General features: G+C 42.8%; 1 protein-coding gene across 1 annotated transcript in view; it reads right to left on the reverse strand.

Annotated features, from left to right (window-relative positions):
* The window catches only part of tnr (tenascin R (restrictin, janusin)), a gene marked incomplete at its 5' end in the record, with an annotated part of 186932 nt that overhangs the window by 58564 nt on the left and 114797 nt on the right, over positions 1 to 13571 (reverse strand). The window contains 6 exons of the mRNA XM_084056814.1: positions 5162 to 5428; positions 8068 to 8197; positions 9039 to 9172; positions 9655 to 9744; positions 11222 to 11324; positions 12201 to 12283. Coding sequence (XP_083912940.1) covers positions 5162 to 5428; positions 8068 to 8197; positions 9039 to 9172; positions 9655 to 9744; positions 11222 to 11324; positions 12201 to 12283 — 807 coding nt within the window. The remainder of the gene's footprint in view (positions 1 to 5161; positions 5429 to 8067; positions 8198 to 9038; positions 9173 to 9654; positions 9745 to 11221; positions 11325 to 12200; positions 12284 to 13571) is intronic.

The raw sequence follows: 13571 nt of genomic DNA on the forward strand, positions 1-13571 counted from the left end.
CATGCCCAAAGTAGAGACGCCAGGTTGAAAGTGGTTACTGTGCTGGATTTAACATCAGATTTGGTTTCCTCTTGTATTTACCAAAGTGGTCAATATGTACTGTCACTCCACAGTGGGTAAAAGAGGGAAATAACCAATCTATCAACGGTAAAACAGTAATATTGCAGTATTTATCGCGTAAGTAAGAGTAAGTATTGTATTTGGAGCCAATGGTTCCCGAGCCATGTGGCCCATAGCGCCAGTGGGGCTGATATAATTTAACTCAGGGGCGGACTGGCCATTTGGCGTACCGGGAACATACCCGGTGGGCCGCTGGGCCCAAAAAAAAACAATATTTTCGCTCCCGTTTTAGGATTATTATGGTCATTTCCGGGTTGCGTGGCCCAATTATTAGTTACGTTAATGTTTGGGCTGGGATGCTTTCCAGCAGGGGCCTCAGTGCGGCTGCAGAGTTCATGGGCTGCGCTGAAACAGTGAAACGCCCCCCCCCCCCACCCGTTGACAAAACGCTCCCCCCCCCCCCCCCCCGTTGACAAAAGGGCCCGGGGGGTGGTGGGCCGGTTCGGACCAAAATGCAAGGGCTGAATTTTGGTCCCAGTCCGGCCCTGATTTAACTCTGAGTGTGTATAAATTTGTACACAAACATTTGTACACACTCAGACTCAAAAGGGATAAATTAATGTTGTTCATCTGCTGTAACCGTTGGGCCTGTAACTGGTGCACTCGATTCGATAACTAACCAGCACAGTGTTTTCAGAGGAAGTAAAGAAATCACCCGTCAGTGTTGAGTATTGTGAGTGTAAACCGTTGCCGTAGATGCGCCGTTCCTGATGTGGGTGTGTCAGTAATATGCTGACAATGTGACAAGTTTGGTTAATGGTAGCCGTATCCTCCCAGCGCACAAACTACGTCCCTTGTCCTCTTCATTTTGAGAACGCACGTTGACTGGATGGGGCGCATGGAAAATAAAATGGTGAAATAGAAGGCAATAACAGCCAGTGTTCTTGTGATTGGTTGTCAGCTGTCTGCTGTATTTCAAGGCCTACACTGCAGCGATCACTTGTTCCTGTATGTTTACACTGTACAACATCCAGACGATCAAACTTTTCCTCACCAAGTAGTCTATGCCCAGCTCCTTATCGAAGTCTCAGTCATGTCCAGTCTTGACTATTGCAACTTCCTCCTCGCTGGTCTGCCGGCATGCTCGCTCAAACCCCTCCAACTGATCCAGAGTGCCACAGCATGCCTGGTTTTCAACCTCCCAAAATGTTCCCGCTTTTGCATTCCCTTCACTGTCTTCTGGTTGCTCACAATCCAAAACACTGGTGATGACATACAAGGCAATCAAGGGCCATGGCACGCCCTTAGCTTCAGGACATGATCCACCTTCCTATTCACTTAGATTAGCTAACACAGGAAGTCTGCTCATCCCTTCACCTAAAACACCCTTGCCAACAGTCTTAATCTTCTCCCTCCTGGCTCCCAAGCTGTGGAATGACCTCACCCCTCGGTCAGGACTCAGGACTGCAGGCTCGCGCCCCATTTTCCGCCAAACTCTGAAGACTCCACCTCAGCCCCTAGCACACCTTTTCTTTGTATCCCTTCAATTCAATTGAATTTTATTATAATGCCAAATCACAACAGGTTGTCTCAAGACACTTTACATATAGCAGAGACAGCATTTTTGTAACAGCGGCAACGTCTTGTCGTCTTTGATAGATGCTTATACTATGCACTATATGCAGATATATTTTGGTTACTTGTGCAGCCTATCCCACATAGTTTATTTGAAACACTAAATTGTTATACTTAAGTGACCATTTGCACTATTTTTTTATTAGGGTTCACACCATTTACTCTGCTCTAGCACTTAAGTCGTTCTGTTTACACGCATTTAGTAAATTGTAACTGTAAATTGTCCCTTTTCATCAGGCACAGCATTTTAGCCAGGTAGCTCCTGCATCCATCCAAACCCATCAATTGCGTTGCCTAGAATCCTCATTGGTACCACCCGTAAATTAGAGGCCTGGTCTATTAGATTAGAGGATTAGAAGATTACTTTATTGTCAATGTACACAAGGCAGTTGCAATGTGTCTATTCACATATCCCTCCTAGTTACACACCGTTAACCCACACATCAGAGAGGTGAGAGCACTGTGTGACCTGCAGTGCATTGCCACTGGACCAGTTAGGGGGCTCAGTAACTTGCTCCAGAGCACTTAGGCAGAGTTGACGGGCACCGTTTATGTAACGCCAGCTACACTCAGTCACCAGCTCACAACTGGCATGCACCTTCCTGTCGGTGCCGGGGATCAAACCATCAATTACTGGCCTATTTACCTCTAGGCCTTCCTCTATGACAAGTCTATAGGAACAATAAATGTATAGGTATATACATGCCTCAAGCTGCTGTCAAACCTACCTTATCTATCTATCTATGATCTATTCACAGCTGACCTTTCCTTTAAACTCCCCAAACTAAGCACAAAGAACTGTGTTGACGGAAAAGGAAAAACGTAAATATTAATTTAAAAAACTGTGTTGAAACCAGAGCTGTTCTAATTATATTTGATTGTGTTTATTTTATGTTATTCTATTTCATTTATTTTTATTGTTTTAACCGATTCGTACCGTAGTATCAAATGGCTGTAGTTTGCTGTATCGGGTCAACTCCGATAACATCAAATAAATTGTCAGTGACAAAAACACTGTAGCTATATGCTAAAAATGATAACCCTAACCATTTCTTGCAGACTGTCACTGTCCCGAGATACAGCTGACTCAACTACTGTAACACACATTATATGCTTACTATTTAGCCCAGGTGTGAATGAAGCCTGAACCAGCAGTGAAGCCATTCCAACCACAGAGCTCAGTTATTCTAGGCTCGGTTCTGTGTTTACAATCAAAGAAAGCAGCCCTCTTCCTCATATCACCTGAGGCCAGTCTCACGTCAGCTCCTTGGGTCTATGATGCAGTATGACTCCAAAATCACCACTGTCAGAAAACAGTTGCAATGAATACTGTACATCTGTCTCTAAATCCCCATCCAATTTCAATTCCGCTTATCGTGATTTGTGTAGGTGAAAGAGAGAGCAAGAGAGAGAGCGAGAGAGCGAGAGACTGCGTGTGTGCGTATGTGGGGGGTGGGGGTAGAGCGAGAGAGAGAGAGAGAGAGAGAGAGAGACTAGGGGATCATACGATACTGGCAGAGTAATCAGATAACAGCACACAGGTGTTCCTGGCACAGACTCGAAGTTAATATCACTCACTTCTCTCCATCCCCAACCCACCCATCTCTCTCTCTCTCTCTCTCTCCCTCTCTCTCTTTCTCCCCCTTTCCCTCTCTCTCCCCATGCTTGCTCGGCACAGACGTGCACAGCAAGATCCCTGCTTAGGTTCAGCGTCGAGACAAGTGTTTCTAACATCCACATTTCTTGTTACACACCAAGGCAATTAAGAACAGATTTAACACACCCACACCAACACATTAAGGAGAGAAAAAAGCCAGAGAGAGAGAGAGAGAGAGAGAGAGAGAGCATTGCTGCGGTGGTAAAGCTCTTAATCAAAGAGAGAGAGGGGGGAGGAGGAAGGAGGCAGGAGAAAGGAGAAAGGCAATGCATAAAAGAAGAAAAAAGAGAGAGCAAACAACATTTGGAACAGAGGGGCATTAAATAAATACAAATAGGGACATGAAGCATAATTTATACTTTGTCACGTGGCCATTTTGCTCTACGAAAGGAACATATTTTCGTGGAGTAATGCGGTTGTTCCATGAAGTATAACTTGGCCTACAACCTAATGGACAGAGCTGATGGACGGCTGACGAACGCAGCTTCCGTTATGAGTCAAACACCAAACGGCGAAGCTCAAATGGATTGATTTTCCTACACGACAATGTACGCTGGCAAGACTGTGTGCCTTTGTTTCCTCTTCCTCTCTCCTCGCTCACTTGTTTCCTACAGCTACTCCCTCTCTTCATTAGTGGATGCATTCTGTCAGCAGGTTTCGCTGACATCATCCAACAGGGCCCTGGCTAGCGTCCTCGCGGTCAAGGTAAACAACCAAGCAATGCTGTGTCATTAATCAGCGGCGCTCCGTGACGTGTGGTTGTCCCCACTTGACCCCGGCTCACAGTATCCCACTCCATCACTCATCATTAGCCACCATTTGCACCCAAATTCCCAGTCATCAAGCAACAGACACAGACAATGAGCAATGAGCAATACAGTAGGCTATTCAGGCATAGTGCTGTATTGGAAGGCAATAATGAGGATGTTATGTGCACGTCATGTTATAGAATTAGATAAGATTGGATTCACTTTATTGATCCCTGAGGGGAAATTATATAGAACAATGGCAACAAAGGAATCTTGAAGTAATGTCGAGCTATTACTGACCAGTCATGTTCCTCTATTGTGAGCAATTCAGTTAGCAAAAAATAACTGCACGGGTATGTGGTTATTTTCTCATAACTGATTTGCTCAAAGTGCATTTTTTGCACTTTCTCTCCATTCTTGAAAAAAAAGTATGCATTAATTCAATGTAGCTACAGTAACTATCGCTAATTACGAGTAAATTGTACAGTACGGTATATACGTAGGTGTGTGCTTCGATAAAAATAAATAATCTGTGAACAGATTCTACAGTTTTTTTTCTCATTGTTGATTCATTTGTTGTTTTGTTCTTTCTTTTTGCCAAGAATTTGTTATTGTGTTTTCTTTAGCCTAGAAGTTTTTGGCAGTATTGTAAACCGTCACCCTGAAGTCAAAAGTACACTTGTCACTTGAAAAGTCAAGAAAATAAATCTTGTCAAACTATCGCTGCTGAAAAGAATTTAAACAATTCAGTTGCGAAGTCAGTTGTCGTACTTTCTTTTATGTAACATCCTTTACCGTAACAGCATTGTTATAGAGTATGTAATACACCCCCATGTGACACATGTCGGTCACTCAAAATGCATTATGTGCGCTTGGTGGTCTGTTATGTTTTGTTGCCGAGGTAAAATACCAGACGAAGGTCAGTGTTTGATCTCACTGTACTGGAAAAGCCTGTTGTCTCGACCTGCGAGTCACAGACCAAGAGACCCAGACAAACAAACAAGAAATAAATACCATTCCAACTAAACAAGAGCCACAGTCTCCCCTATAGCCGACTAACCTGTAGTGAGCGATGCTGTGACAGGCTCAGAGGTTATGTCCCCCTGTATGGTGATGAGACTGACGGTGTACTCAGTGGACGGCAGCAGCCCCTGTACCAGCGAGCGTGTCTTATAGCCGTCCAGGGTGACCTTGGACGTGTCGGTTCCGTCTGCCGAGCTGTAGCTGAGGATGAACAGGTCGGCCGGCGGCGCCGGAGCGCTCCACGCCACCGCCACAGAGTCCGAAGTCACCTCCGACAGGTAGAGGTGGGTCACGGGCCTGATTCCTGAAGGGAAGGCGGGTCAAAGGTAATCGTCAAAAGGGCAAGTGGACGAAGCACAGCTGTCATGGAGGTGAGAGATGGGAGGACTAATGAAGGATGGATCCATGAACGGCATCAGAAGATAATATAGACATTATATTGATGGAGCTGCCTCACATGAGATGGAAAGCAGTGGTGGTGATGATGATGATGATGATGATGATGGTGATGATGATGGTGATGATGATGATGACAACGTAGAGGCTTAAGATGGTGATGGCCATGATGAAGACGAACACATTGACGATAATAATGATAAGAAGTGTTTACAGTACATGATGCTGCAGTTACCAGTGCTGCTATACTGCGGTCATGATGTTTATCGTGACCAAAACAGGCAAGCTGTGAGCTGACGGCAAATGGAGATAAAGATGATAGCAATGCATTGCGGGAGGTGGGACCGGGTGAGCCGGTGAGCCACCATGCTATCACTATCACAGGCACATTCCTGCAGATCACAGCACAGATGTGCAAACGGTTGCCAGCAGATACAGATGGTGGCTGAAGTTAATGAATGCACTGCGACCGAGGGGAGGCTTGGAGCGCGGGTCCGGAAGTACGGAAATAGCACATCACAACTGAGGTGAAGTTCCCAAGGTGATTGATCCACCGTAGTGCTGGCTTGAGTTTTGGGTCCGCACACCTGTGATGTTGGCGAGAACACCGTACTTTGCTCATGTTTGTGACAAAGTACACATGAATGGCTAAATGCAAGAATTAATGAGTTAATTAAGGGAGGATGAATAGTTAAGAGTTGATCAATGGACAATTATACATTATTAAAACATGTTTGTTTTAATTCCTTATAACCTGCCAATGAATCTTACAAACAGAATATTATAATATGTCCAACTACCTTTTTGTAATTACCTTAAAATCATCACATTCTACATAATACACCCTATGACTGTGCTATTCCAGACAGGCCATTACTGTGAAAAACATTTCCAAATGTTATTTGATCACGATCTGGAACAAAAAGGTTAAGCAAGACAGTACCACTGTGACAGATGACAGCTCGGCGATGACATACTGACAGAATGACAGATGAGCCTGAATGAATTATCGACACTACAGTATAAAGTGCTGCGATGTACAGTAGGACAATAGAACGACGGACGCAGACAGAAGGACAGACAGAAACGCAGGCAAACGGGGGGTGGTTCCTGCAGCAGTATGGGATTTCTATCAGTCATTGGTTGAGGTTCAGAGTTCGTGAAAGGAGGCTGATCTCACATCCCTTCCCGATGAGGACTTCACCTGAGTGCCATTCTGACAGATGCTGCCAGTATGGCAGGGGAAGAGCCAAGGATGAGAAGTAAACAGCAAGTTGACAGGTGATTAATTGTTCCCCTATAATTCTCTCAGTCTGTCATTCTGCCACGGGAACTCTTGTCTGCTGGTCCTCTATCTCCATCCTTATCTCCCTTCCTCAGATACTACAAGGTGAGCGGTGTTAATAAAGGAGAGAAAGAGGATAACAACAAACAATGGGATGACGCTTGACGATAACATTGACGGCCACGAGAGCGACGACCGGCATGATAGCAAACGACAACAAGAGCACAAGAACACAGAAACGAAGGGAGATGGGCGTTGAAGGAGTGACAGATTTGATGGCAGGCAAGCGTGCGTCTGTCACGCGGCCGCCACTCTTGGCACTTGTGAAAATCACTAAGAAATTCCCTCATGGGCAAAAATGGAGAATGGCTGTGCCATTGAATATAGGTTGACAGAGAGAAATGTCCTCCAAATCCTCCAAATAGGTACGCGTGGCAGGAAAAGAGACACCGCGTTTGTGTTCAATGTTTTCAGAGAGAGAGAGAGAGAGAGAGATTTGAAGAAAGAGTAATATATATTCGTTGTTCCCCTACTTGCCATAGATGATGGATGCAAAATGGAGGTGCAATTAGAGAACACTTGTAGCAAGCTCATTAAGCACCATGAATAATGTATGCTAATTGCTTCATCAAAGCCTTTCCAGGCTGCCATTTTCCTTCAGTTTTACTTACCTTTTCCCGCCAGCACACACTAGTTCTTCATCATACTGTAGGCTACACAACATTGGGTTCATTAGACGCTGCTGTCACTGAACTCCTTTGGAAGTTTTTTCAACGCCAGTTAACCGAGCAGGCCCATTTTTCAACACAGAGCAAACAGCTGTGACTGGATGCTGTTTCATTCTTATCTGATGATGGCATTAGGTAATTTTGAGGCCATTAGTTGTGTCCTTGATACACCCCAGCCAGCATGGCGAAGAACAAGGCGAGACGCAATGATTTGTATCCCGCTTGAAAATAATGCTTGATGGTAACACTATTGTACTGTATCTCCTGATATAATGGACAAGGCAGAGGTGAAGGACTCCATGACTACCGTATACACTTATTACTGCTGGTCTGGAATGACCTGCCTGAGGAGCCCATGATTCATGAGTTTATTTCTCACTGCACTCATTTACGCATCATAGTGTTTTTATTCTGTGGCTGATTTTATTCTGTTTTATGTAAAACACTTTGTAGTTTTAACTAAACACATTTAGTTAACTTTATCAAGTTAATTCAATCAATTCAAAATGTTCAGTCTGGGTTCATAGCCATTACCTGTGAAGGCATCTATGGTAGCTGTGGTGCTCTGTTGCCTTCCTCTGCGTGCTGCTACGGTGATGGTGTACTCTGTCCCAGGATCCAGGTCTGTCAGTGTGGTGGTGGTCACGTCTTTGGCTACTGTCATCTGGAACAGGGCAATGTTTGTTACTGTACGCTTTCACTGCAGCGCATGATGATGCCCTTGGCTGAGTTCAGTTTGTCTCAAAAATTCAATTACCAGACACCCCCAATAAAGCGTTCTTTTGGTGGACCATTTACCTGAAGAGCTTCATATCCCCAAGAGCACATTACCATCATGACACCTGAAGTATTAGGTGGGCCCAGTGTAAAATACCCCAGTGTCAGTGAAATGAATTACATTATACAGTATATTGAGCTAATATGGCAATCTACAGGGTCCCCACACATTTTTAGCAATGAATTTCCAAAACTTTTCCAAAACTTTTCCAGAATATTTAGCCCAATTTCCAGGCCTATATAACAATCATTCGGCGCAATAATGTGTCTCTTACTCCTATGTAGAATGCCCAAAGATAGGCAGTGTAGCAAAAATAAAGTTTGAGACATACATTAGGCTGCCGTCATACAGCCCGTTCGGTGAAAAACTACTTATGTTACATATTTCGTGTAATATTATTCATGTTTATGAAAATGTTTTGTTTTAACAAAATCAATAGCCAAAAACAATGCATAGCCAAATATTTTTCCAGGACCCTTGATAAATTCCAGGACCTTTGATGAAGTTTGATCAATTTCAAACCTTTTCCAGTACTGGATTTTTTAATTTTTTTTTTCAAAATATTTCCAGGAATTTCATGACCGTGGGGACCCTGAATCTATTCTATCTCTCAATCCCTTCCTTCCACCCTCACTCCCCATTTTCAACCATACATCCATCCATCCATACGTCCGTCCGTCCATCCATCCATCCATCCATCCGTTCGTCCATCCATCCATCCCTTTACCTCTGTGGTGGCACCAGAGGAGGATGTGTATGTGACTCTGTAGTGGTCGATAGGCCCCTGGACCTCCCCCCACTGCAGTGTGATGGTGTTGTCTGTAGAAGCTGATACTGTCAGGCCCATGGGCACATCCAGACCTGGTACACAGGAAAAACTTCAATCTGAGACGTAGTATATTTATAATCTGTCTTTGGGTTTTCATTTAGCTGTTTCTATTGCATTTGTATTTATTTATTCTGGTCATTATTGTGGTTATTCCAAGCACATCCTCCATTGTGAAAATATGTACTGTAGAATTAATTTCTATGTCTAGTAGAGAGCATGAGGACCTGAGCAAAACAAATATGTTTTATTTGTTTGTATCTGAAGCTCACTACAATTGAAGAAAACAAGCTATTTTTTTTGTACTGTGACACATTGTACAATGAAGTATAAAATAGGGCTTAAGTGATTAACAGTTTGGACAGGACTGGCACTGATCCACATCCACAATGAATCAACTAGAATCAAAATATGGTCAATTGGCCTGTGATGATTGCATGATTTCCAATAGTGCTTTTCTGTGCTCCAATCAGAGGCTATCGTAGTAGATCAGTGGTTCCTTAACATGAACACTTGCCTGTTCTGGCATTCATTGTTGCTGGCGTACTCTGGTTGGCTCCTTTCATGGCCGAGATGCCAATACCATACTCTGTTCCTGGTAGGAGGTCTGAGAGAGAGAGAGAGAGAGAGAGAGAGAGAGAGAGAGAGAGAGAGAGAGAGAGAGAGAGAGAGAGAGAGAGAGAGAGAGAGAGAGAGAGAGAGAGAGAGAATTCAAATTAATTACAAATAAAAATGTGTTGTGTGTGTGTGTGTGTGTGTGTGTGTGTGTGGGTGTGTGTGTCCTCTCTCTGTCCTGTCTCTGTCTCACATTCTGCCTGCCCCACACACCCACACACACGCCAGTTAGATGGAATTTTTCATAAAAGCCCAATTAAATGAATACATTATTAATGAAGCCAGGCCAAACTGTGTAAATCAATATTTTTTGAAAATCTCTTGCTGATCCCCTGGTTAGCAGAGATCTTCCGCTAACACCTAATTAGTGTCAAAAATCAATGCTGCGGGGCGCCTGCTGGCCTAGCGGTCCAGGCGCGTACCACATGTCTGGTAATCCAGTCTTTGTGAAGACAATTTTCCCCTTGGGGACAATAAACATTATTATTATTATTATTACAGCGTGTCGCGGGTTCGACTCCCGTTCCCGGCGACCTTTGCTGTGTGTCACCCCCCCATTTCTCTCCCCATTTCCTGTCAGCCTACTTTCCTCTCAAAAAAAATAAAGGCAGAAAAGCCCAAAAAAATATCTTTAAAAAAATAAAAAAATCAATGCTGCAAAGGTGAAATCCCCAAACGACCAACCGACCGACCGACAGAGAGAGAGTATTGCTTGTCATTGCCCAGTAGGAGACTCAGAGGGGCTGCATCCTCTCTCTCCTCTCATGCCAGCCACAGCCTTTCACCACAGTGGCCTTTCATAAAACATTCTGATCCACACGACCTGTCTGTCAGCTATTCAATATGCCCGCGAGACAAACAAACTATTCTGCCGTTCCTATGGGAACTGTGCTGCCCACAACAACCGCAAAGCACTGCGGAGGGTCGTGCAGACAGCCCAGCGCTTCAGTGGAGGTGAGCTAGTGAGGGGACGATATGAAAAATGTCATGTCACCATTGTGATTTTGACGTTTGCCAAAAATAGCAGACAAGCGTGAGCTATTTTTGGAAAAGCTTTTGGTATAAAAAAAAGAGTGCATCAAGCGTGTTTATTTACAAGTTTAACCAATTGTAGAGGGTTTGAGTGGTACCAGATATGCAGTTTGGCAAAAAGTGAATTGATCCCAGTATATGACAGAGGACAAATTCACAATAAATTTGAATCATCAAAGATCAGAAATCAAAATTGTTTATTTATTTAAAGGAACATTCTCTCAAAGAAATGAGTAACCGCTCATTGAATTAATGAATGATCGACTGTGTCAATTAAGACTACATATAAGTCTAATATAAGATCACATTTTTGATTGTGAGGGGAAAACAAAAATGATTTTGTTTGCAAATAACAATGAATACATGAATGAATTGAAAGGGAATTATATAAGGGACACATGCACACACAGCAACATCTCTCTCCCCCTCGTCCTAACCTGTGAGCGTGGTCTTAGTCGTGAGTCCCTCGTTGCGCGGCACGATGACTTTGTCATACTGGTCTCCTGCTAAAGTGCTGTACACCACCTGGTAGCCTTCCACCTGTGTTTAAACATTTCACATTTCAACATTTACATTGCAGGTGTATGCTAGTACAACAACACGTTGTGTGTGTTGGGCTTGGCATAGAGCCTACTAGCATATGACATTGTAATGGAGGTAAACCACACAGTGACAGTAACTAATGAAGATATGGCATCCACTTAACATTGTCTTCAGGCTCATTAAATCATCCACTGTTCAAACGATACAGGTCCATGTATAGAATTTAAAAAAATAAAACATCTGGATGAAGATGGGTATTTAATGGTAAACTGTGCTTTGACAAAGAAGGATATCTTTTAAGATAAAAGTTAAAGAAAAACACTCAATTTAGAAGCGTATTTCCAAGTGTTAAATACTTAGCAAATGGGCCTTTTTAAGTCTGTTTTTAAAGTTATTTGCACAGCAGAAGGATGCAATTTACCACGTTAGGATCATATGTATATTAAGTTGTGCTAAACCCTATACTGATCCTCCTGTATATGAAGTTATGCTAAACCCTACACTGATCCTCCTGTATATTAACTTATGCAAAACCCCATATTGATCCTCCTGCATAATTAATTATGCTAAAGCCCATATTGATCCTCGTGCATAATAAATTATGCTAAAGCCCATATTGATCCCCCTGCATAATTAATTATATAAACCCTATACTGATCCTTCTGTATATTAACTTATAATAAACCGTACATTGATCATACTGTATATAAAAAATATTCTAAAGCCTACGCCGATTCTCCTGTGCTTTGCTCTATGGTTGTAAGTGTTGTGTATTGTCCAGAGTGGTTAAACCAAAGCCCTTTATGTGCCACAGAATAAAACAAAATAGCGGAGGATTCAAATGAAAATCCTATCTGATCCAGCTGTAAGTACCTCAGCCTCACTGTTGTCCCACTCCAGCTCCAGGGAGGTGGACGTCTTAGATACCAGCCGTGGGTTCTTGGGGGCATCGATCTCTGAGAAGAACGATAAAACTGACAATGTTCGGGACACTGAGACCAATTCTCAGAAATGGTGTACCGCGCAACATCAGCAGTTTATACATAACATAATGGTTAGTCATTGTTAATAACTAGGTGACATGGATTAATATCAGCTTGAACATTCTGATCTGTCATTATTAGCAGATTTTACACAATACATACTCTAGAATCTAGAGTCTAGATATCATTATAAAACTCAATATCCTGCATGCAAAATGGCTAGGTTTACAATCCAAACATGTTTCATCAAACTGAGGATACATTTACTGTGTTGGCAAATCATCAGTTACTGTAAGTCAAACTTCATTTTGCATATCCATACCATTAGAGATGCACGATATTGAAATTATGACCGATATCCGATACCCGACTATTTGCTTGGTCATATCGGCCGATACCGATCCGATACCGATATATTATATTTATATTGAGCTCATTGCTGAATTTTTTTTAATTTTAATTTGTTTTACTGGTGAAAGTTGATGGTAAACCCCCCTCTCCACTAGCCCTACTGTGATGAAAAATATTTATGGAATAAATAAATTAATTATATATATTCTTCTAAGTAACAAACTTAACTATGACATCATTTTTGTATGCTATAAGCGATCACAGAATTATTTGAATCTTTGTATAACACAAAACCATATGTTATGTGGCCTATGGAACTAAGATTATTGAAACTAGTTTGTTATTAGTGTTATTCGTCTGTTGCCTACATTAATTAGCCTCTGCTCTAAAGCCGAGGGTCTTCAACAGGGGGATATGATTTTTTTTTTTCTACATTAACCGCTTGAACCCTAGTGTCCCTTTTCTGAGGAGAACTTTAGCCAAAAATAGCCGATCTACAAGCTCACAACGCCTTGCGGACGTGAAGAGTTTGTTTGCTGTTAGTTTGACTAGATGTCTCTGTCTGTTCACGCAGCCTAGCCTAGCCTCTGCCGGCTGCGCAGTGAGTGCACTGTCTGAGAGGCATGCAGAGCGTGTGGAGGGGGGAGGGGCAACAGCTGACTCTTAAAGAGACAGGCACACAGACTGCTCTCGGGTATTTTATTAATGCTTCTCAATATCGGGGAATTTAATCGGGTTTATTTTGAGATCGGTTCGATACCGATATGGCATTTTAGGGCCGATATCGGCCGATTCCGATACGTCACCGATTATATCGTGCATCTCTACATACCATGCATAACACATACTTTTCTCACTACATCAAGCAAAACAGAATACAAAGAATAGAATTTGTACATACTGCAGCACA

This window comes from Gymnoscopelus microlampas (genome assembly GCF_963454915.1).
Source record: "Gymnoscopelus microlampas genome assembly, chromosome: 5".
Classification (NCBI taxonomy): domain Eukaryota; kingdom Metazoa; phylum Chordata; class Actinopteri; order Myctophiformes; family Myctophidae; genus Gymnoscopelus; species Gymnoscopelus microlampas.